The following is a 25,746-nucleotide window of genomic DNA, read 5'->3' as shown; positions in this document are numbered from 1 at the left end:
ACTCTAACACCTACAAGGCACTGTACTTAGTGTTATATCAATTTTGGAGTTGACAGACTCCCTTTAAGCCCCATGACTTGGGTCAATTAACAGGTCAATCGTTGGGAATTACCATTTCTAGGAACATTCCCAATGTTTGGCCCATGTAAAGGTGTCAGTAGTCAGTTTACAAACAAGAAAATGCTCATTTTTTGGTGATTTTAGGCCTTTTATTTCTTATGGAGCTTTGGAAATTTTAGGTTCGTAGCAGTTTGTAAATTGTTTGTATTGCACAAATCTATTTGCACTTTCTCCATAAGAAGTTTACAAGTGTCCTAGTTCACTAGACTTCACAATGTTCTTATCATATAACACCGGCACCTGCAGATACCGCTCACTGCCAGACAGACAGAAATATTATCAAGTCTAATAGACGGATGGTCACATAAAAATAACATCATGTTCACTGGAGATGACATTGGATAAAGGATTGAGGATGGGTTAATGTTTTATAGCTTTCTCCAATTCTTTAGGTAGGTTATGTTTCTCCTTAGGTTACTTCTTGTCGAGATAAGAAATTAATCAAACTATTTAGTCCTTGCAAAAAAGGTTCCAGGAAATATTAAATGTCATTTAATTAGACAGAAACTTAGAGTTTACATGAAGGCGCATACACCTGGGAACGGAAGGAATCCATGTCTAATGCATGAAAATCTATTGTAACATTATATACAGTATGATCATATATGAGAGAGGTGTCAGGATGGAACCCAGTGCCTGCAAGTATCATATTAGCTACCCGGTAATGGAATTCATGCTTTATCATGTGTCTCACGGTGTAACATAATGGGGAACGATTTTATCATAGTTTATTGCACGTGACAAATTCTATAAAATGAAGCGTCAAGAAATCTACTCAGAATATTAAGTGATAATACACAGTGATGTCACAGTACAGAGATAATACACACAGTGATGTCACAGTACAGAGATAATACACACAGTGATGTCACAGTACAGAGATAATACACAGTGATGTCACAGTACAGGGATAATACACACAGTGATGTCACAGTACAGGATAATACACACAGTGATGTCACAGTACAGGATAATACACACAGTGATGTCACAGTACAGAGATAATACACACAGTGATGTCACAGTACAGGGATAATACACACAGTGATGTCACAGTACAGGGATAATACACACAGTGATGTCACAGTACAGAGATAATACACACAGTGATGTCACAGTACAGAGATAATACACACAGTGATGTCACAGTACAGAGATAATACACACAGTGATGTCACAGTACAGGATAATACACACAGTGATGTCACAGTACAGGGATAATACACAGTGATGTCACAGTACAGGGATAATACACACAGTGATGTCACAGTACAGGGATAATACACACAGTGATGTCACAGTACAGGATAATACACACAGTGATGTCACAGTACAGGGATAATACACACAGTGATGCCACAGTACAGAGATAATACACACAGTGATGTCACAGTACAGAGATAATACACACAGTGATGTCACAGTACAGGATAATACACACAGTGATGTCACAGTACAGAGATAATACACACAGTGATGTCACAGTACAGAGATAATACACACAGTGATGTCACAGTACAGGATAATACACACAGTGATGTCACAGTACGGAGATAATACACACAGTGATGTCACAGTACAGGATAATACACACAGTGATGTCACAGTACAGGGATAATACACACAGTGATGTCACAGTACAGGATAATACACACAGTGATGTCACAGTACAGAGATAATACACACAGTGATGTCACAGTACAGAGATAATACACACAGTGATGTCACAGTACAGAGATAATACACACAGTGATGTCACAGTACAGGATAATACACACAGTGATGTCACAGTACAGAGATAATACACACAGTGATGTCACAGTACAGAGATAATACACAGTGATGTCACAGTACAGGATAATACACACAGTGATGTCACAGTACAGGGATAATACACACAGTGATGTCACAGTACAGGGATAATACACACAGTGATGTCACAGTACAGGGATAATACACACAGTGATGTCACAGTACAGAGATAATACACACAGTGATGTCACAGTACAGGATAATACACACAGTGATGTCACAGTACAGAGATAATACACACAGTGATGTCACAGTACAGAGATAATACACACAGTGATGTCACAGTACAGGATAATACACACAGTGATGTCACAGTACAGGGATAATACACACAGTGATGTCACAGTACAGAGATAATACACACAGTGATGTCACAGTACAGGATAATACACACAGTGATGTCACAGTACAGGATAATACACACAGTGATGTCACAGTACAGAGATAATACACACAGTGATGTCACAGTACAGGGATAATACACACAGTGATGTCACAGTACAGGATAATACACACAGTGATGTCACAGTACAGAGATAATACACACAGTGATGTCACAGTACAGAGATAATACACACAGTGATGTCACAGTACAGGATAATACACACAGTGATGTCACAGTACAGGATAATACACACAGTGATGTCACAGTACAGAGATAATACACACAGTGATGTCACAGTACAGGATAATACACACAGTGATGTCACAGTACAGGATAATACACACAGTGATGTCACAGTACAGAGATAATACACACAGTGATGTCACAGTACAGGATAATACACACAGTGATGTCACAGTACAGGATAATACACACAGTGATGTCACAGTACAGGATAATACACACAGTGATGTCACAGTACAGGATAATACACACAGTGATGTCACAGTACAGGATAATACACACAGTGATGTCACAGTACAGAGATAATACACACAGTGATGTCACAGTACAGGATAATACACACAGTGATGTCACAGTACAGGATAATACACACAGTGATGTCACAGTACAGGATAATACACACAGTGATGTCACAGTACAGAGATAATACACACAGTGATGTCACAGTACAGGATAATACACACAGTGATGTCACAGTACAGGGATAATACACACAGTGATGTCACAGTACAGGATAATACACACAGTGATGTCACAGTACAGGATAATACACACAGTGATGTCACAGTACAGATATATTACACACAGTGATGTCACAGTACAGAGATAATACACACAGTGATGTCACAGTACAGGGATAATACACACAGTGATGTCACAGTACAGGATAATACACACAGTGATGTCACAGTACAGGATAATACACACAGTGATGTCACAGTACAGGATAATACACACAGTGATGTCACAGTACAGAGATAATACACACAGTGATGTCACAGTACAGGATAATACACACAGTGATGTCACAGTACAGGATAATACACACAGTGATGTCACAGTACAGGGATAATACACACAGTGATGTCACAGTACAGAGATAATACACACAGTGATGTCACAGTACAGAGATAATACACACAGTGATGTCACAGTACAGAGATAATACACACAGTGATGTCACAGTACAGGATAATACACACAGTGATGTCACAGTACAGAGATAATACACACAGTGATGTCACAGTACAGGATAATACACACAGTGATGTCACAGTACAGAGATAATACACACAGTGATGTCACAGTACAGAGATAATACACAGTGATGTCACAGTACAGGATAATACACACAGTGATGTCACACTCAAAGATTGTTCACTTAATAACAATCTAATGTTCACTATGACATCACCGCATTGTATAGAAGTGTATAATGTGTCACGTAGAGGTTTTATGATTTCCCATTATAAATACTGCAGACAAATCCATAAAATATATTATTTACATCTAGACAAAAAATTCATTCCATAAAAACACCTGAAATCATTGGATACAACAGGAAGGAATTAGGATTGTGGTGTCCTCAGAGTCCATAAATACACAATTGTCTGTTGGGTCTCCCATTGATCTGCAAATGCCCCGGAGTTCTCCATGCGGAAGCCTTATTCACACATTGTCTTGATATCTGGGGGCCCCAAAAATGAACCTCTGACCATAATAAAGAGTGAAGACTATTCTCCTCTAAAAGCAACACCTCCCTAGTAAGGTGCCATACAGAGACATGGTGGACCACAGTAGGGACTCAGGGTCACTGTAAGCGACATTGCTACATTGTTCGTGTCGCCTAATATCTGTTATTTTTGTGCAGAGAATCAATATCGTGGAGAATAAATAAGTGAATACTTAATATTTATTTCATATACTATATTTACTTTTAGAACTTTCTCAAGTCCTATAGTTCATAGCTACATACTTGTACAGTACAACAACATTCTTCTCTCGAGATATTGTGTGTAGACACTTTATAATACTTGGCAGTATGTGGATACATTGTTTCTAGATAACTGTGATTGTATAGAAGACTTCCTTACCTTTAATGGCGTATTTTTTGCTTCCGGAAATTCCCTCTCATCCAGTCGTACCCATCTCTGTAGAAACTGCTGCACTAGTGGGTTTTCGTTATTGACGATCTGAAATCCGGTGACATTGGCACCACCATGCATGACTCTTTCCAGAGATATGCTTGTAAATCCCTGTGTTTATGAAAAATAAAATAAATGTAATTAATTATTCTGTTGGATCATTTTTGTGTTCATGTTTGATAGGTAGCTCGGAAGCTCTGCAAATGCTATTATGCTATTACGGTATACGCCAGATGGGTGTTTAGCATACGAGCCAGGTTGCAGGGTTTCTAAGGGACATTACTATCGGTTAACCAAGCTTTAAACTATTTCTTGTCTACACATATAAAATCTGCTAAGCGTGATCTGCCAAGCCTAGAACTGGGTCTAAATAGGTCAATGATGCAATAAAAATTCTGGCCAGCCGTCAAATCTGCTCTGTGATACGGCCCCTCACAGACCGGTGCGTTGTATCAGACTCCAGTCCAGCGCCTGGACTCTAATAATATTCTTCAGCACGTTACGGTATGACTCCAATATCTACTCGTGCTATGTTCAACCTTATTAGGTTCATCTTAAAGGGGAGTCACCAGACCCAGCAAATAAACCCAACCCTGTAGATAAACTATATAGCAGGGGTCCCCAATCTGTGGATATGTGGCCCGCCAAGGACATTTTTCCGGCCTACAGGCAGGGGCGCACGGGTAGTGTAGCTCGTAGGGCCGTGATGGCAAGCTTATGGCACACGCAGAGCCCTCTCTGCTGGCACGCGCGCCGTCGCCTGGATCGTTCAGTACAGGATTCCCCATTAGTAAGTGATTGCTGCTTTCAGCTGTATGTGCAAATGCACATACAGCTATAAGTGGTCAGTGTAGGCTGCGGTCCACGTGACTGTGGCTTACACTAACTGCAGAATGTAACCTATGCCCCCACACAGGTGCAACGACATAAGTCATTAGCTCCTGCAGTCAGAAGAAGGTGGACGCACAGCGGCTCTTCATGGGTAAGTTATAACACTGTGTGTGGGGGCAGGTGCTTCCTGAAGAGCATATAATACTGTGTGTGTTTGTGGGGGGCGCACTGAGGAGCATATAATACTGTGTGTGGGGGGCGTACTGAGGAGCATATAATACTGGGTTTGGGGGCGTACTGAGGAGCATATATTACTGTGTGGGAGGGAACAGCGTATTGAGGAGCATATAATACTGTGTGTGTGTAGTGTACTGTAGAGCATATAATACAGTGTGGAGGGGTGTGCTGAGGAGCATATAATACTGTGTGGGGATGCACTGAGGAGCATATAATACTGTAGGAAGCCTGCTGTGGAGCGTATAATACTGTGAGGGGAGGTTCTGTGGAGCGTACAATCTTAACTTTTTTTAAAACTATATTTCAGCCCTCCAATGGTCTGAGGGACAATGAACAGGCCCCCTGTTTAAAAAGTTTGAAGACCCCTGCTATATAGGTTAGGGTCACGGTGTTTCCCTTGTGCACAAGTGTCTCAGTTGCTGAAACATTGCTTTATTCTGGTATGTCACAGCCCAAAAGTAGGCAAAAACCAACACCAAAAAGGTGGGTGGTCCTGGTCAGTATGGGAACATTCCTGGGGAGAATATTTATCCTGGTTCATTGAGACCAAGGAGTTGATATGTAATGTAAGTAACGATCTGCAGAAAGACGTACAAGACTGAAGAAAACAACTAGAAATATAAAGTGGACACCATCGAATATAAAACTAACATATAAGACTTGACAAGTGCAGAAATAAAACTGTATCAGAAAACCCTCGCACATCCAAATATTACAATCTTTTACAGCCAAAATATACAAATGTCACACAAACAGACTGTTACAATGTGTCACCCCATTAACAAGGGCCATGACCACATAAGACATAACCGGTCAGGCTCAGATTAGAGGGAATGAGAAACTGAATGGGGCAAGAAGACGACTTAGAAAGATAACGTGACATTTCAACGTGCCCTTTAGGTGAATGCAATTTTTTGGAAAAACAAAAAAACAAAGGTACTCAAACTATCAAATTGTCAACTTTACTTTTTTCCATTTACTTGAATGGACCATGAATATGTGGCTGCCACTTTGGTTGCAATCTGTATGCAGTGACTATTCAGGGCAATAAGAAGCTTTACAGATATGTAATGTAATGTCCGTGTGGGGAGGCCACAGCCAACCAATATGTGTGCAAGTCCATGGATTTGCATTAACGGAGGAATATCACCCCAGCCCTGCAGATAAATATGCTGGGTCTGGTGACAGTAACCTATCTATCTGCAGGGCTGGGGTGATATGCTTATTCTGGTGACAGTAACCTATCTATCTGTAGGACTGGGGGGATATGCTGGTACTGGTGACAGTAACCTACCTATCTGCAGGGCTGGGGTGATATGCTGGGTCTGGTGACAGTAACCTATCACCCCAGCCCTGCAGATAGATAGGTTACTGTCACCAGTACCAGCATATCCCCCCAGCCCTGCAGATAGATAGGTTACTGTCACCAGAATAAGCACATCACCCCAGCCCTGCAGATAGATAGGTTACTGTCACCAGTACCAGCATATCACCCCAGTCCTGCAGATAGATCGGGGTGATATTCTGGTTCTGGTGACAGTAACCTATCTATCTGCAGGGCTGGGGTGATATGCTGGTTCTGGTGACAGTAACCTATCTATCTGCAGGGCTGGGGTGATATACTGGTTCTGGTGACAGTAACCTATCTATCTGCAGGACTGGGGTGATATACTGGTTCTGGTGACAGTAACCTATCTATCTGCAGGGCTGGGGTGATATACTGGTTCTGGTGACAGTAACCTATCTATCTGCAGGGCTGGGGTGATATACTGGTTCTGGTGACAGTAACCTATCTATCTGCAGGGCTGGGGTGATATACTGGTTCTGGTGACAGTAACCTATCTATCTGCAGGACTGGGGTGATATGCTGGTTCTGGTGACAGTAACCTATCTATCTGCAGGGCTGGGGTGATATGCTGCGTTGTGGTGACAGTAACCTATCTATCTGCAGGGCTGGGGTGATATGCTGGGTCTGGTGACTATAACCTATCTATCTGCAGGGCTGGGGTGATATGCTGGGTCTGGTGACAGTAACCTATCTATCTGCAGGGCTGGGGTGATATGCTGCGTTGTGGTGACAGTAACCTATCTATCTGCAGGGCTGGGGTGATATGCTGGGTCTGGTGACAGTAACCTATCTATCTGCAGGGCTGGGGTGATATGCTGGGTCTGGTGACAGTAACCTATCTATCTGCAGCGCTGGGGTGATATGCTGGGTCTGGTGACTATAACCTATCTATCTGCAGCGCTGGGGTGATATGCTGGGTCTGGTGACAGTAACCTATCTATCTGCAGGGCTGGGGTGATATGCTGGGTCTGGTGACAGTAACCTATCTATCTGCAGGGCTGGGGTGATATGCTGGTTCTGGTGACAGTAACCTATCTATCTGCAGGGCTGGGGTGATATGCTGGTTCTGGTGACAGTAACCTATCTATCTGCAGGGCTGGGGTGATATGCTGGTTCTGGTGACAGTAACCTATCTATCTGCAGGGCTGGGGTGATATGCTGGGTCTGGTGACAGTAACCTATCTATCTGTAGGGCTGGGGTGATATGCTGAGTCTGGTGACAGTAACCTATCTATCTGCAGGGCTGGGGTGATATGCTGCGTTGTGGTGACAGTAACCTATCTATCTGCAGGGCTGGGGTGATATGCTGGGTCTGGTGACAGTAACCTATCTATCTGCAGGGCTGGGGTGATATGCTGGTTCTGGTGACAGTAACCTATCTATCTGCAGGGCGGGGGTGATATGCTGGGTCTGGTGACAGTAACCTATCTATCTGCAGGGCTGGAGTGATATGCTGCGTTGTGGTGACAGTAACCTATCTATCTGCAGGGCTGGGGTGATATGCTGGTTCTGGTGACAGTAACCTATCTATCTGCAGGGCTGGATTGATATGCTGCGTTGTGGTGACAGTAACCTATCTATCTGCAGGGCTGGGGTGATATGCTGGGTCTGGTGACAGTAACCTATCTATCTGCAGGGCTGGGGTGATATACTGGTTCTGGTGACAGTAACCTATCTATCTGCAGGGCTGGGGTGATATACTGGTTCTGGTGACAGTAACCTATCTATCTGCAGGGCTGGGGTGATATACTGGTTCTGGTGACAGTAACCTATCTATCTGCAGGGCTGGGGTGATATACTGGTTCTGGTGACAGTAACCTATCTATCTGCAGGACTGGGGTGATATGCTGGTTCTGGTGACAGTAACCTATCTATCTGCAGGGCTGGGGTGATATGCTGCGTTGTGGTGACAGTAACCTATCTATCTGCAGGGCTGGGGTGATATGCTGGGTCTGGTGACAGTAACCTATCTATCTGCAGGGCTGGGGTGATATGCTGCGTTGTGGTGACAGTAACCTATCTATCTGCTGGACTGAGGTGATATGCTGGTTCTGGTGACAGTAACCTATCTATCTGCAGGGCTGGGGTGATATACTGGTTCTGGTGACAGTAACCTATCTATCTGCAGGGCTGGGGTGATATACTGGTTCTGGTGACAGTAACCTATCTATCTGCAGGGCTGGGGTGATATACTGGTTCTGGTGACAGTAACCTATCTATCTGCAGGGCTGGGGTGATATACTGGTTCTGGTGACAGTAACCTATCTATCTGCAGGACTGGGGTGATATGCTGGTTCTGGTGACAGTAACCTATCTATCTGCAGGGCTGGGGTGATATGCTGCGTTGTGGTGACAGTAACCTATCTATCTGCAGGGCTGGGGTGATATGCTGGGTCTGGTGACAGTAACCTATCTATCTGCAGGGCTGGATTGATATGCTGCGTTGTGGTGACAGACTCCCTTTATATCTGGCATGCTCTGTATGTCTGCGGTATTGTGTATTTTAATACGTAAGTAATGATAAGGAATAATAAGTAATAAGTAATGTATTTATTACAGGTTTTTACACTTCTGAGTTTTGTTACATGAAATGTTCTCTATAAAATGCTATTTTCTTGAAATCTACATTATTACTGTATACACCCCCTTTGTTACCATGGATGCCGTATTAGTCCAAAGGTTTAGTATAAATTTAGATCATAGCAACAGAATATTTTACCTTTTAGTAGAACATTGAGTTTATGTTACTGTTCACAAACACCCCCTAGATCTTCTACAATGGCATCAAAATCCGAACACTTCTTCTGACTCTAAATCTGCCACTCGTACGGCGTTTTACCCATCGATGCCACAACCTGGCACACTTTACTTTTACTAAATATTGCATTGAAAGTTATCACACTTTGATACATTGTTTTTGGAAATTCAGAGCTGAGATCTTGGAGATCGTGGCCTCAGAACCGGCATCATCTTCATGTATATACAGTAACGTCTATGAATCTTCACAGCAGCTGTATTGAAACGCGTTGTAAATAACAGAGTCAATATCTGCAGCTGCAGTCTCCAAGATCTTAGATCTAGAGTCAAATTTCTATTCAAAGTACTGTGTGGTAGAATCTAAGTAAACAATAATGTAATCACATGGTCCCTAACACTCCGATAATTACTACTGAAGATGGATAATCTTTTGACTAAATGACCATCTTGGACAAGCGAATGTGGTTGTTCAGTTAGAGGCGTACATAAAGTATTATTTAGGTTTAGCCACCAATCTGTCAAGGTAAAACCTATCTAAGAGGATGTGCACACTTATCGTATGAATGTCTGTTACTCTAATCCAACAGGACAAGATCAATGGATGGGGTTGAGTAATTGCCCATCGGGAAAGATCGGATCCTGATCGGCGATCGAGCAAATTTTGGGATCGGCTGGAAAATGATCAGAAATCCGATTTTAAAATCGATCTTGAAATCTCAAGATCGGCTCAACCACAGCAACGGACTTTACCTGTAGGATGTGACCGATGCAGATGGAGCTTCCTCCATATATTTGTGTTCCCATTGAAAACATGGCAGAATCTAGAATCTTACCTCCATCGTGCTTGTTATTCTTTGTAACAGAAGACTAAATCCTGCACAATTATTTCTTCTGTTAGAGAAGTAAATAACATGATGGAAGGAAGTTTCCGTCATGTTTTTTACATAAGAGTGAATGCAGACAGACATCGGGGTCACTTCCACTAATGTACATTGCTTACGTCCTGTGATAGATAAGAGCAACGGACATTAATGACAGATGTGAGAGATGTACGCTGGCTGCTTTAATCCTCAGTCAGCTAATAGATCCAGGAGAAGCAATGTTGGTCCAGATGACAGGCCTGTCATGGAATTATCACTACCGAACATCAGTGAATGTGACTGGTCAGCGAATCGATTCCTAAGGCTCATTAACTCCTACAGTAAGTAACATTTCCTTATAGAGGAGCTAAAAATGAAAGACACACCATAGAGTTGACTCTCTTAAATACAATATATTGTTGATTGGAATTAAAAATTAACGCTCATTAAAAGGAATGTATCATGAAGAAATGGCAAATAATTCCTACTGGCTTTGCTGTGTAGGCTGTGTCAGAATGAGCAGAATAATGTCATCATCAGATAATGTGGGATTTAATGACAACTCGATTCTACTGCTGGAAACCTTGATAGGGCAGGATAGTAACACTATGCACACACAGAGAAGGCTGGGTATTCATTCCCCCTGTAACCCCCTAGGAGGAGGCTATATAGGCTATATTCCATCATTGGACTTTGTAATAGTCCCTGACATTTCTCTGTCAATGAATCCACTTTCCTTTCTAAAGCTTACACACCCCTCAGCACTGTCCAGTGGCATAACTAGGAATGGCGGGGCCCCCAGGCAAACTTTTGACATGCCCCTCCCCCCTTACCTATCCCAGCTCCTTCGCACAGCCGCTTCTGCAGAAGGGGAAGCACCGGCAGCCGTGAGCAGGAGCCAGGATTGGTAATTTAAAAAAACTCTGCAGTGGTAGCAGCTGTTTCCGGGCTCCCTAAAGTCCTGGGACCTGTTGCAGCCGCTACCCTGGTAGTTATGCTCCTGGCACTGTCTATACACATAGTACAAAAGAGAAATGTACAACTCCAAAATGGCGGCCTTATGAATCCAAATGAGTAAACAATAACTCTACAGACTCAATGAAATGAAAATGAATGACATCATATATTCCATGTAAGGCTGAGGTCCCAAGGTGCAGAAACGCTGCTTTTATTTGTTGCAGTTTTTTGAGCCAAAGACAGGAATGGTTTAGTCAGATTGTAGAATTCTAATATTTCCTATATACTGTATATGTCCCAGCTATAAGGTCAATTCTAGACGTCGTATGCAAGATATTTGCAGAACAACATTCGGAACGTGGACCGTTCCTATATCCAAGCACTTCTCTGAGCCAATGCATATTACTCTGCAAACAGCATTGCATCCTCACAGATAATAGAAGACAGAAGTAAATACCCATTACTTCCTCCATTGCTTCTAAGACACTCGACGGCCTTTCAGGAGAAGTTTTGTTGTTTAGTTTGCAGAAACCACACACTGCTTTCTTGTGAACTCTAAACCTAGAAAACAATTTTCCAGGGGAAGGAATCAGATAAAGGCTATTAGTGTAACTAAGCTGTATTGTTCAGGGGATTCATGATGACAGAACATGTAAGAAAATATATTTTATTTCAAGAACACATCAGTCATGCAGCCAGGAAAGGCGGTGAGTCACCCAGAAATGTTCTGTCTAAAAATGAATATAGGCTTCATTTGCTTTGTTTAGAGGGCAGTAAATAGATGTGGGCTTGTTCTATGGACGAGCACAAATAAAAAGCATCAGGAATGATGTGTGAGCTGTTCATATTGCTTTTACAGTAGGAAGAAAATAAATTCATCCTTGAACTGTGTTTGGTATGGAATATTATATGAAGTCACGTGTTTCTGAATGTAAGCGGCACGTTTCAGGTAGCTGTAATACCCTAAGGCATAATCATACTACTCTCACCGATCCCTTGTCATTCCCATTTTAAAGCTATGTGGCTCCCCTGACAATTCCATTTCCTGGTCACTCTAAAAGGAACTGATCACTAAGTCAATCATTGGCTGAGGCGGCGCTTGCTGGGAAATGTGTGTGGCCTAAGATGCAACAATATGCATCAAAAGACTCCAAATGGGCGAGAAATGTGTCCATCTTTCTTGGCTATCTTGCACCTGAGGAGCACTCGTTTTAAAGATCCCCCATACATTTGAGTGTACAGAGACATCCGTAAAAATAGACAAAATTAGAACATGATCTATAATTTGATGGTCCATTACAATGGCCCATCAAAATAACACTCATGTGAATGGCCTCCATGTTGAATTCAATGCTGTCGTGTGAATATAGTTTAACTTTCCACTGAGTAAAACTTAGGCTTGGTTCACATGGAGGAATCTGCCTTGAACTTAGAAGCTGATTCTGTCCTAAATCCACGGTAGATTCCACCCCCAATCTGCCTCCCTTTGCTTTCAATGGGAGATTGCAGCAGGATGTGGAAAAAAACCAAAACAGCGTCTTGCTTAATCTTCCGCGGATTCTGCATCTCGGAAAGAATCTATCTATCTAGGCCTATCTATCTGGGCCTAGTCAGTGGAGGAAAGCTGTGGCAGATGATGCACTGCATTGGCGTTCCATCATGGCAATCCTGCGGCCGAATACAGCGGTGGAAAATCTCACCGTTTCCGTTGTGCGTATTTTTATGCAATTTGGGGATAGGTTTACACCCCATGGGCCCCCAGCCTAAGTCTCCTTGTTACTGCATGGCAGCACAGGCAACAACAAACCAGAATTCTAGAAAGCACAAATTGCTAGTGATGTCTGAACGCGGGTCGATCCAGAACAATGAGCTAAGACCAATCAATATCAAGAACACTAGCACATAAAGTCCAATATGTTCTCTCTGCAGTTTTGCTCAACAAGCAGATATTCAGTCAAGTAGTCACTTTACAATCAATAAAATATATTTACTTAATGTTGCACAAAATGTTTTAGGCAAATGAAAAAAAAATACCCTAAATATAACAATTGAACATAAAGAACACAAAATAATGGTAAGAGCGCTTTGTAACTTTGTAACTTGTTATTGTTACTTTCACATATAGACTGAATGTTTCCCTAGGGCCATGGACCCAACTTATTCCTATTGTATTGTCATAGATTTTGTAGGTATTCCAATGTATAACGTCAGTATAGGTATAAGGCTTGGTTTACACAGCACATTATTGCTGAAGAACTGCATGCATTTGTATTTGTGGGAATGCCTAGCATTGATATTAGGTTCATATCTGCATTCAGGTTTCCGTTCCACTTGGGGACCCCTGAAAGGAAACCTAATCCATTTAAAAAAGTGGTTATTCTTGGAAAACTGAGGACTCCATAGACTATAATGGGGTCCGGCCAGATTCTGCCTGAAACATTTTTCAAGAGGAATGGGGAACAGAATCCCCCAATGGAGAACAGGAGCAGGTGTGAACCTAGCCTTACCTGTATGCTAATGGATATTACGTCAGAAAGAACTGGCTTACAGGTTATAGGTAAGATGTATAATAACATGGACTAGGTTACTACAATGAAAAAACACATTTGGGCTGTGATTAATTCAATTCCACTGTGAAGAATAACAGAAGGATGAACGCCATATTCCCAAGCTCCTTTACAGACTCCTTTTCTGGCATATGAAGAGAACATTTTAGGCATAACTTACTCCAGTTTTCAGGCATGAGGTATAGTATATTTGTCAGACCAAGGAGTCCCTGCTGACCAAGGAGTCCCTGCAGTGGTCCATCTTGGTCCTTGCAGTGGTCCATCTTGGACTCTGCCAGGCTCTGCCCACTTTCATAAAAAGTGGAAAGTGGGGTGCAAAACCAACAATGTGGTACATCAGGGCAGGGCACAAAGATTCAGCACATTTACATCCAGAAAAATGGCAGAGATTGACTAATAACACCCCATAGTGTCTGAAAAAAGGCTGTGGCTTATAAGTCCCATAACATAGTTCCAGTCCTCCCAGTCAACACTTAATTGGCGGCAGCGATGACGCACTTGTATACTCATACCACTACTGCAGCTAGTCACTGGCCTCAGCAGTATATGCCATGAGACCACAGAGGTCAGGTGGTATGTCAGGTATATTTTCTCATCTGGAACATAAATGCAGGTCCCAATGTTACATAGAAGCAGGTCTCACCTCTGGGGATCATATCTTTCTCCAGAACAAGAGTCCCTGACCCCCTTCTGGCACCTGCAGTGGGCGGAGAGGGCACTGCACTGGTGGGGCTTCCACTTCTATGGGGCTTGTGAGAACAGGCACATATATGCATGGCGTCCTCATCCTCCACTGCACTTGTCAGGTAGGTGCCGGGACCCTGTTTTCGAGAAAGATTTGGATATTACCTCTTCATGGATGTGGGTCCCATGTCTCTGTAGTTAAATATGTTTTACGACCTCAAAATTTTATCAAAATTTTACCTACAATATGGGATGGGAACCACCATTGTCTAGAAAGATGCAAGTGGGACCTCCATCTATGTGACATATGTAGTATCCTGGGGAAGCACCAGATGAGAACCTCCTTATATTTTATGCATAGTGGCCACTTTTTAACTCAGAAAACCTATTTTTGTGTAGTAAAGTTACAAGAATCACAAGTCTATCTTCTGCCGCCATGTTGTAGAGTTGGTTGTATCTTTTGTTCTCGCTCTCTTGTGCTAAATATGGCACTTTGTAGTTTTCCAGCATTATTTTAACCTCGGCTTCTGAGGACAGAATACATTTTCAAGCAGTTCTTTCTACCCTAAGGTGATCTCGGCTTTACTACAGCAAAGGGTCAATAATATCCTTTTCTTGAGAGCCTAGGCGCTTTCTCTCCCGACCTCCTGACACTTGTTTCAGTCACATCCATCGCCATAATACAGTAATTGCCTAAAGATCATTTATGACTTCCCAAATGGCCCTTTCCTCCAAGCGGAGAAGTCTTAATCCGTAAATGTGCCTGGTTTATACTGAACAATACTAAGAGTCTGATAAAGAATAGATCATGTCATAGAAATCGCTCCCCATTTCAGCCCAATTACATTAGAAAGCAAATTGGCAATTTGGGCCCATTTTATAACCAAGCCAAGATCTGACAAAAAGAATATCATAGTCTTCGTTGTGCTCGGTCATACGGCTACACTGTATGTCTAGGTGCTATTCTTTTTTGCATACTGCTTAATGGCACCATTGGATTTGGACTTCTGGCCCATTGCATTCCATGACATTATTGATGACATTTTGTTTTCTAGAGCAGTGTAATAAAAACCTGGGCTATGTCTTATTACTGATAGCGAATATTCTGCTAGAGACTTCCAATAAATGATATAATGTCCAAATCTATGACTTCATGGGGTAACATTCACCCTCAGTTTGCACCCATTTGGCGTCAGATGAATCACGTTTTAGGCAATGTCAGGAATGGCGTAATAAAAAGGGGGCATACCAGTAATTCAGTGAGAAGGGTGAATGGTGTAAATCACACTGCGAGTAAAAATTGTGCCACAAATTATTGTCCATCAGTATGAAGACTTGATTTGGGATCAGAAAACCACTTTAAAGCTGAGGCCCTTCGTTGCAGAAATGCAGATTTTTTTGTTGCAGATTTGGTTGTGGTTTTTTGAGCTAAAGCCAAATATTTCTACAAAGGAATGGAAAATATATAGAAAGCTCATATATGTCTCCTGTCTGCTCAATCCACTCCTGGGTTTGGCTGAAAAAACCCCCACAATGAAATCTGCAATAAAAAAGCTGTGTTTCCACTATGTGAAGCCTCAGCCTAAGGCAGAATTTTCCCATGATTTGTCTATGGGACCCTCAACATAAAAGGCGTTATCAGGACTAGAAAACATGGCTTCTCTCTTTCAGGAAAAGTTCACTTCCTTAAAGGGGCTCTATCAGCAAAATCATGCTGATAGAGCCCCACATAAAAGTCTATTCAGGCACCGTAAATGTTATATTAAACTACCCCCCAGTTTTAAAATAATACCCTAAAAAAGAATGTGATCTACTTACGCATCGTGCATGCTGGGCGGGCATTCAGGGTCTGCCGTCTTCTTCATCCACGCCTCCTCTTCCTCCGATGTCCTCGGGGTCCCGTCCTCCTCCGGCGTTCGCTAACTGACACTGATAAAAAAAAATAGCCTGGGCGCCTGCGCAGTAGCATGCGGCTTCTACTACGGCTACTGCGCATGCGCACAGGCCATTTTTTTAAATCAATGTCAGTTAGCGAGCGCCAGAGGAGGACGGGACCCAAGGACATCGGAGGAAGAGAAGGCGTGGATGAAGAAGACGGCGGACCCTGAATGTCCGCACAGTATTAGGGTTAAACTGCCGTGTTGGCACTTTCCGATATATTAGTGGGTTTGGGGTTTGGGCACTCAGTCTCTAAAAGGTTCACCATCACTGGGCTAGCACAATAGGCCCACCTTAACAATCGCCTACAGGCCACAAACCCCGAGCCTTAGGCCAACAAGAAGAGCAAGACATCACCAATAACAGAGAAGAGCCATGCGCCTGGGGATACATCTTATACCATAGGTTAGAGTCATCTGAATACAGAATAATAATTTCTTATATTTATATGATTAAGTATTTCACAGTCTGAAGACATTTCTAGGAAGGGCTCTGCTTGCTATGACATACTGTATATTCATCTTTATTGTTCTCATTATGGTCCAGTTCTCCATCGGACAAATCCAATCTGACAATCCATGTACGGCTTACTATAGAACAGCAAGAGCACTGCTCAATATGGGCTCATCATCACACCCTGCAATGCACATGTTTTGACACAATTCTAAACTGTTCTATAGAGAGCATTGTGATGAGGATCTGCCAAAACACTGAAATGGCAAGTGACAGCTCCCTGACATGTCATATACAAGAACATCAGCTTACAGGTAAAGAATTTCTGTATTTGAGATCTGCAAGGGAAAAAAAAAAACATCGGATACACTTTTGCAACCAAAAGGTTTTTTAACACAAAGCACAGACAAAATGTTCCATTTGTCCAAATTATTCAGCAAATAGAGGACAAATTGGCCAATTCCCTGTTTTATTGCTATTCAAAAAGATTGTGCAGATGTGGTACAGCGGAAACGGAGTTATTTCAATAGTGGAGCCTAATACAATATTGGAAGAATAAGGTGAAGCATAATATTTCACATTCTGTCGTATATTTGCCAGATCATTTTTCCGGAATCTGGAAGGAGCCCTCACCGGTTCCTTTCTGTACGCGATTAATTCAGACATTGTCAATACACAAGCACGACAGAGCCGGAGAGTTATAATAATACAAGCTCTTACCAGGTTTGCAAGCATATAGTGGTAGCCTCGTGTGTGTTTGCCAAGGATTACAACCTACAAGAGAAGAAAAATAGCACAGATCAGGGATTAAGTTAGATGTCAGCGGGAAAATGTCAGAAACTTTGAAAAGGTTGTTTTTAGATTACACTTCTATGAACTAGCGATGTGTGTGTTAGACATGGATGGCGTTACACTCGGTGCAGGACAGTCTGTTAGCATTTCACTATTAATTCAGGGCTCAGATCTAGCATGCCTTGTGCATCCTCGCCCGTCCAGGTTTTGCCTCATGCTGCGGCACAGGAGATGTGTCCGTCTGCGATTTCTTCTTTTGTGTTCTTCTAGTATTGTCTGATCACTGTCCTATTCCCTTACCATGGTAATTGATCTTCCACCACACCCATCTCCTTCACCTTGGTTTCTCTCTGCTCCTCTAATAGTTAGTATTAGCCTTGTCTGTGTGATTGACAGCCCATCTTCCCATCAAGTCTGGGGTGGGTTCTTCCTCCCTATTTATTGCTTGGTCACATTCACATTGGTCCTTGCTATTGCCTTGTGCTGTTTTCTTGCCTGTATTCTTATTCCTGACCTCTGGCTTTATCTTTGACTATTCTTTTGGATTACGATTTTGTACTGTGTTGCTCGAGTGTTACCGACCTCTTGGTTGGCTGACCTCCCTTTGTTGTTGTTTGTCCTGTCTACATACTGTGTTATCATGTATCTAGACTATATATATAGGAAGGGCTTGTCAACCAGTTGTCGCCTGTCACCTATGGCTGTGAGACAAGTAGGCAGGGGCAGACGCATGGAGGGGGAGGATAGCTTAGGGCTCACTGTCTTGTTGCGGCTCACCAGCGGCTACTGGGGAATTGCTTCTCCTTACACCATTTCTGCAAATAATGCATTTTACACCACTTAATTGACTAATATAGCCCTGCCATATATGACAACACAGCTATGCCACATATGTATGTACTATGCTACCACAGGTTACAGGAACACTTTGGTGTTTCACATTTGTTTTGCAATCCAAACCATACATATGATTCCTATTTATAATAATTTCTACTTTTTAGGGCCTTCTGGACTCAACAGAACATCATGTACAGAGCCTGTGCAGTGGTACAAGGACTCCCTTCTATTCTGTATTACTTCCATATAGCATCATACTTTGTCTCCATATAGCCCCGTAGCATTGTCTACAAGATACAAGATTCAAGTACACGTGTTATACATTTAGTTTGCTTTAAGGGGTGGTCCATGAAATAGAATTAATGAAATCTAAACATGCAGTTCAGGTCGGCATCTGTATACCCCTGTACCGACTCATGCTTCATATGCAGAAACAGTTCCCGCTAAAAGCATGGGAGAATACTACTGTACACACCGGAGCAAATTTATCAAGATTGGCATTTTCTATGCCAATCTTAATAAAGGATCTGGCTTGTGTAAGGCGTGCTTGAGTTATCAAGAGTCTTCGGCATCTTAAGAATGCAGGCACACGCCTACGTGCCAGAATATAAATTTATGCCAGTCATATTTACTGCATTACTCACACCAGTAAACTGGAATGAGTTATAATAACCCGGCTGTGCAGAACGGGGAAAGTGGTGAGCAAGGTGCAGAATGGGAAAGTGGTGAGCAAGGTGCAAAATGGGGAAAGTGGTGAGCAAGGTGCAGAACGGGGAAAGTGGTGAGCAAGGTGCAGAACGGGGAAAGTGGTGAGCAAGGTGCAAAATGGGGAAAGTGGTGAGCAAGGTGCAGAACGGGGAAAGTGGTGAGAAATGTGCAGAATGGGGAAAATGGTGAGCAATGTGTAGAATGGGGAAAGTGGTGAGCAAGATGCAGAACGGGGAAAGTGGTGAGCGAGGAGCAGAATGGGGAAAGTAGTGAGCAAGATGCAGAATGGGGAAAGGGGTGAGCAAGGTGCAGAATGGGAAAGTCGTGACTGTGGTGCAGAATGGGGAAAGTGGTGAGCAAGGTGCAAAATGGGGAAAGTGTTGAGCAAGGTGCAGAATGGGGAAAGTGGTGAGCGAGGTGCAGAACGGGGAAAGTGGTGAGCAAGGTGCAGAATGGGGAAAGTGGTGAGCAAGGTGCAGAACGGGGAAAGTGGTGAGTGAGGTGTAAAATATCTCTATTCCTCTGTAAGTCTGTATTCAATACTGTAATAAGTATTATAGCTGCGGAAACTACAACAGAAAACCCAAAGCACTTATTGTCGTAGTCTCCATCAGGTTTTCTGTTGCTTACTCCATTGCAAAACACTTCTTATTCCAGTGCCCTGAAATAAGAAGTAGAAGTCGCTTCCTCCCTTTGGAAAATGGAGGCTGCTTGGGGGGACTTACTATGGCTATTGCAAGTATTGCTGAGTATTACCTAATCCTTTGTCGTCTAGTATGGCCGGGTTTTTCAATGTGGACATAGATAGGAACTTTTGGCTAAATAAAGCTAGATAGTTTTTTTTTCCGATGGAGTCTTTGCACAAAAAAGTAAACCCCATCATATAATATGGTATTTAAGGAACTAACCGAAATATATAAGGAGGAAATTACCTGATGGTGGGAAGTACAGGGCTTATCGCACTGCTAGCAGCCATTAGACGCAGGCATCCTGCACTTATGTCCAAATGGGAGAAATTGCTGCTAACTGCTCCTTGCAATGAATGAAGTTATTGCTGGAACAAGAAGCGGTGGAGAAAAAGATATCGCAAAAATTCAAGATAAAGAAATTTTGTGGTGAACCTTCAGTTTGAAGGAGATGCAGCTTCAGAGCATTTTGGAGAGATATCAATTTCATCTAAAGGAGAGAAAGCTCAGACAATTCTGCAGGGATCTGCATGATTTTAAGAAGATTGAGTCTTATCTATATCTCAAGAGCTCACATGGAGACACTGAGACTGATGCCTTCCCAACTGAAGCAGAATTCTCTGAGACTGAGGAACAAAGGAAGGGTCAAAGAATATTCCTGAGGAGTAGAGGGAGAGGAAAAGAGAGAAAGATTCTACCAAATATACCCTCTGAGAAGCCAAAATCTGCTTCTGTCACGTCAAGGCCCCCTCTGACCCAATCAGGACTGTCCAAGTGATTCATTTATATGATAGGCTCCCTCTTATCATGAACGGAGAGTTCTGTGCAAAGGTTGAGATTTTGGGGGATCTAGTGGCTTACACCTTCTAAAAGACTGTATTGTCATGATCCGGTCTATAAAGGCCTATATATTTCCTTATGAAGGATTTTTCGAAAACCTAGCTGAACATGGAGGGTGAAGATGACTGATTACTGGGGGTAGGGGGGCTGTAATAGAAATCCCTCATGAGACGCACTGCCTATATATAGCGACTGATCAAATAAAACAGAAACAAAGCGCAGAGCGGCGCATACTGTGATACCCAATAGTAAGTGCACATATAAATGTGTAGGTATAAGAAGACCTGTATTGTGCTGTATTTTATCTGTATTGTACACATTTGATAAAGGGGTATTGTACCCTGAAATGCGTTGTGTGATTGCTGTATTTAATAGGCTTGGCTTCTTGGAAACAAGTCCTTGTGGAGCGCGGTTCCTTCCTTTACAACCCTGGGCACCGGCTGTCGGTCCTTCCGGTATATATAGTAACAGGGACATCCACCGTGTCCTCATATCGGTGCGCTACTATATCCTTGATGTTGTGCCACACTCACCACTTTTTGCAAATGTGAAGGGAGCTGGGCAAGCGGGCAATGCCTTGCCCCAATGACTGCTCAGATCTCTATTGTGGTACATGGCATTGCACCTGATTGAGAGGACCGATCCTCTTAATAATTCAGGTGAACTTTGCACTTCTCCCCCATTATGCACAGTACTTACACACCAATGGAAAAACTTAATTGACACATGAGTATCAAGAGATTGCACATCAACAAAATATCTGTGCAAGTAAGGTTGGGGCCACACTAGTGCTTGAACTCCGTTCGGGTTTCCATCCCCAAATCCGCTTTAAAAATGCAGATTTTTCACCCTTTTCAGTGGACTCCATTATAGTCTATGGGGTCCATAGTATCTGCGAGTAACCGAGTTATTAAGCAGGTTAGGTTTCCGTTCTGGGGGTCTGCAGAATACTAAAACAGGAGCTATGATGGCTTTCCACCAAAACCCATTGGTGCCAGTCCACTCTAGTACTTTATTACTCATGGATAATATTTGCTGACACATTAAAATGAAGAAAATTCCCATTTATAAAACGTCCTCTATTACCGTACTAGAGAAAGCGAGTATGGCAGTCACATAGAACCATTTCAGCCCGGACTTACTTCGTCCTCATTACAAACACACTGTGATCTTTAGATGACCCCTAGCAGCTTTAATGATCTGTAATTGTATGATAATTCGCCGCCATCACTTCCACAAGTTCCCCCTTCATAAATATTAATAGGTAGGATTTTTTCTCAGTATGCTCCGGCATGCTCATCCAACACGAGGTCATGGATCCGCACATATCAGGGACATGTTATATATGACTCAAGGTTATTAATGTTGATTTCATTAACACCAGGTCGTTATAATAATAACCCACTTTCCTTGCCTGTGATGAAGTCTTGTAATATTCCTATGCCGATATGTCTGATCCTTCTTACAATAATGGGATACAGGTGAATGTTATTGCATATGGGGTAGTATATACATCTTCCATCTCTCTATTGTTAATGTTGTGTGTTCCGACCATTGAAGAGCTAAAAAACGTCTCTTCTGGGTTAGCGCACCGCCGTCAATACGATAACACATTATGGTGATTTATGAAAGAGGCAAAGCTTAATTTATACACAGTGTCAGACAATTTCCTTAAGGACATGAAATTGGTGGGGAGGTCTGACTCACAGTCACTTACAGATGCACGTCTCAGCTTAACATATTATTTCTCCTCTTTGTAGCTATGAAACGACAAACGGGAGATTTTGACGAATTTATGGAAAATGCAAAAAAATGCAAAATATTGGAAAAAAAGAGAAACTTTGTAAATATTTAGTTATCTTACTGTATCAGAGCCTGCTGCTGCATTTCTTGTACTTGCTACTGGATATTCACTGTCTACCAATAAGTATTTGGACACTCCTGCAAATGAAGATATCTGCGGTCGTTATGTACATCACGCCTTCCGCCGTTACATAGGAAACAGCATTGGCATTAGTTAGGGTTGAGCCGATCTTGAGATTTCAGGATTGTTTTTAAAATCCAATTTCCAATAATTCTCCATCCGAACTTGATCCCAATTCCAATCCTAATGCAATGGGATTTTTTAATGATTGAAAATCGTATTTTAAAAAAGATACTATTAACCACACAGCGTGGAGTCCAAAAATTGAACACTTTAATTTTTGGACTTCACACTGTGTAGTGATTAAAAAATCCGCTAGCTACTTATTCCCCCCCCCCCGCTGTCTGATTACCTGCACAGAACCGCTGCTGCTCCCCATTGTTCTCGGTCCTGTCCTCTCTCATTCACATGCCTGCAGAGCGCCGTGCGCACCCCCGCCTCCCTAGGCTAGTGTTACTGATGCTGGGAGTAGGCGGGGCTTGTTGTGGCTTAGGAGAGTGTGGGCAGGTACAGGGCAGGGAGACGAGAGTGCATCACTTACGTCTCCCCACCCACATTCTCCTAAGCCACAAGCCCCGCCTACTCCCAGCATCAGTAACACTAGCCTAGGGAGGCGGGGGCACATATGAGGCTCTGCAGGCGCGTGAATGAGAGAGGACTGGACCGAGAACAACGGGGAGCGGCAGCAGTTCTGTGCAGGTAAGTTGAGCGATCAGGATCGGAATTCCGTTCCCGATCTTTTTTAGGCGGAATCGGAACCCGATCACGATTGTGAAATTTACTCGATTGCCGATTGGGATCCGATCTTTTCCGATCCCAATCGCTCAACCCTAGCATTAGTGCATTGGCATTAGTCGCTTGCAAGATGCCACCAAGTACAGAGTTGTCTGATTTTGAGAAAGGGGTAATTGTGGGGTACCACACAAATGGTCGATCCTTAAGAGACATAGCAAGCGAACTGTATTACCCCAAATCAACAGTGGTCTATGTGATTATGAAGTGGAAGGTGATTGTCAGAATGTGCCCCGAGTCGGTAGACCCCCGAAACTGGGAGATAGAGACTGACTAGTGCTGGCCAGAGAAACCGCACCCAACCGATGGCTGACATACACCAGGAGTCTCACCGGGCATCCGGGAGTATTGTGTCCACCAATCCCATCTGTAAGGAAGTATCTGCTGGGGGCTACTGACTATTGGATAGGAAGAAATGGTGTTTTTCTATTCTACCCCATCAGCTGCTGATATTATACAATATATATTATACTTCCCAGAATGTAAATGAACGGAGTTTGCTCTTTAGAGACCCTGAGTCAGCAGAATTCTGGTTACAGCTCTGGATGTGAAAAGGTTAACAAACACGCTGTCGCTCAGGATCGCGCCGTACTGTATCGGTAATGCGCTGTATTTACAAAGTTACTTAATGATTTTTGTGGGTTTTATGTAGATTTAAACTGTCAAATGGGGTTCAAAGGTGAACACTTTAAATCCAATGAGCGGTATTATGTGCTGCTGTGCAATTTATGGAGGAGCTGAAACGCGGAACAATGTATGACATCTTATTCTATAATAATCTTAAAAGCTCTTTAGTGAACATTACACATAATAACCTATTTCGCAAAATGTAAAACATAACATTAGCCTTTCACTTTTGTAAGCTCTAATAACACATTACAATTCGCACGCCTTGTATTTAAACTGCCTGCTTTTCCTGCAGACGAGTCAGCTTAGGTAGATCTATTCTCAGATGCAGATTTCACATTTATTGTATCAATCGTTGCTTCAGGGATTTGGATATATAAGGCCAGGCTTAAAGGCTTTCCTATTAATAACATGTAATAACATTAAGACAAGACTTTCCTATTAGTAACATTTATCCTTCATCCACAGAATAAACCTCTAAAAATTCCCCTGTGCGCACCCGGCCAATAAAGCCGCACGTCACTGCATGCACATAACTTACAGGGACAGCAGTGGGCTCCCAGCAATCTGCCAGGACTTGAACCCAGGGACTTCAGTGTCCCAGGCTGCAGCTCTTCCAACCTGCCTCCTGGACAGCTCCTGTGCTGATCTGAACCTAGTTCCTAGTACTTCTAGTTTCGGTTCCCACCTATCACCCTCTTCTCTAATTGAACTTCCTATATAAACCCAGTCTTGCACTTCCTGCCTTGTGAGAGTATCGTGCTTCCAGCCTGTAATCTAGCGAGCCTCTCCAGATCTGCTGCAAACACTGACCCTCATCTTGTGCATCGACCACTGGCTTGCTCCTGACTATGGTATTTGCCTTCTCCTCCAACACTGATGCTCGTCTTGTGCATCAACCAAGGTTACCAACCTTGCAAGTAAGTCACTTTCCAAGTGGTAGCAACCTTAGACTCCGACCCAGACCGTTACACAATCAGACCCCAACCATTAGACAATGATCGCTAACTTTCTCACTTTCCAACTTTGCAAAAATTCTCAGGATGTGCAAAACATTTCTTTCTTTGGATAAATCAGCAACACAAGCAAATACACTAAGCTAAGGTTATAGATGTTTCATATTACACTTTACAATAAAAGTCTATGGAGAGGGAAAGGGGAGAAGTGAGCAGGAGTCAAGTAAGAAACTTGGAAACTTGTAACTTGGAAAATGCTGCCACATACTGCCTTTGGAATGTTCAGATTTCAATGTTGCAAGCTAAGTACCTGCATAGTTCTTACAGAAAACGTATATTATTTGTGTGGGCATGTTACTTCCCATTTGGGCCCGGATATGTTCTTTGGTGGCCATCAACATTAAGGGAATCTGTCTGTGCCCAGGTCAAAATTAAAGTGAGCATAGGGTAGTTTTAAGCAATCACAC

At 42.7% G+C, this 25,746-nt stretch overlaps 1 protein-coding gene across 3 annotated transcripts in view; it reads right to left on the bottom strand.

The window, feature by feature from the left end:
- Positions 1 to 25,746, bottom strand: part of GRIA3 (glutamate ionotropic receptor AMPA type subunit 3) — a 214,625-nt gene that overhangs the window by 50,656 nt on the left and 138,223 nt on the right. For all 3 annotated transcript variants that reach the window (XR_012711860.1, XM_075260620.1, XM_075260622.1), the window contains exons 5-6: positions 17,838 to 17,891; positions 4,435 to 4,596 (exon numbers count right to left, since the gene is read on the bottom strand). Coding sequence is in view for 2 of the 3 variants with exons in the window: in XM_075260620.1 (XP_075116721.1) it covers positions 4,435 to 4,596; positions 17,838 to 17,891 (216 nt within the window). In the remaining variant the exon portion in view is untranslated. The remainder of the gene's footprint in view (positions 1 to 4,434; positions 4,597 to 17,837; positions 17,892 to 25,746) is intronic.

Source organism: Leptodactylus fuscus, chromosome 11 (genome assembly GCF_031893055.1).
Source record: "Leptodactylus fuscus isolate aLepFus1 chromosome 11, aLepFus1.hap2, whole genome shotgun sequence".
Taxonomy (NCBI): domain Eukaryota; kingdom Metazoa; phylum Chordata; class Amphibia; order Anura; family Leptodactylidae; genus Leptodactylus; species Leptodactylus fuscus.
The sequence above is the reverse complement of the archived record's forward strand: the minus strand, read 5'-3'. Positions and strand labels throughout refer to the sequence as shown.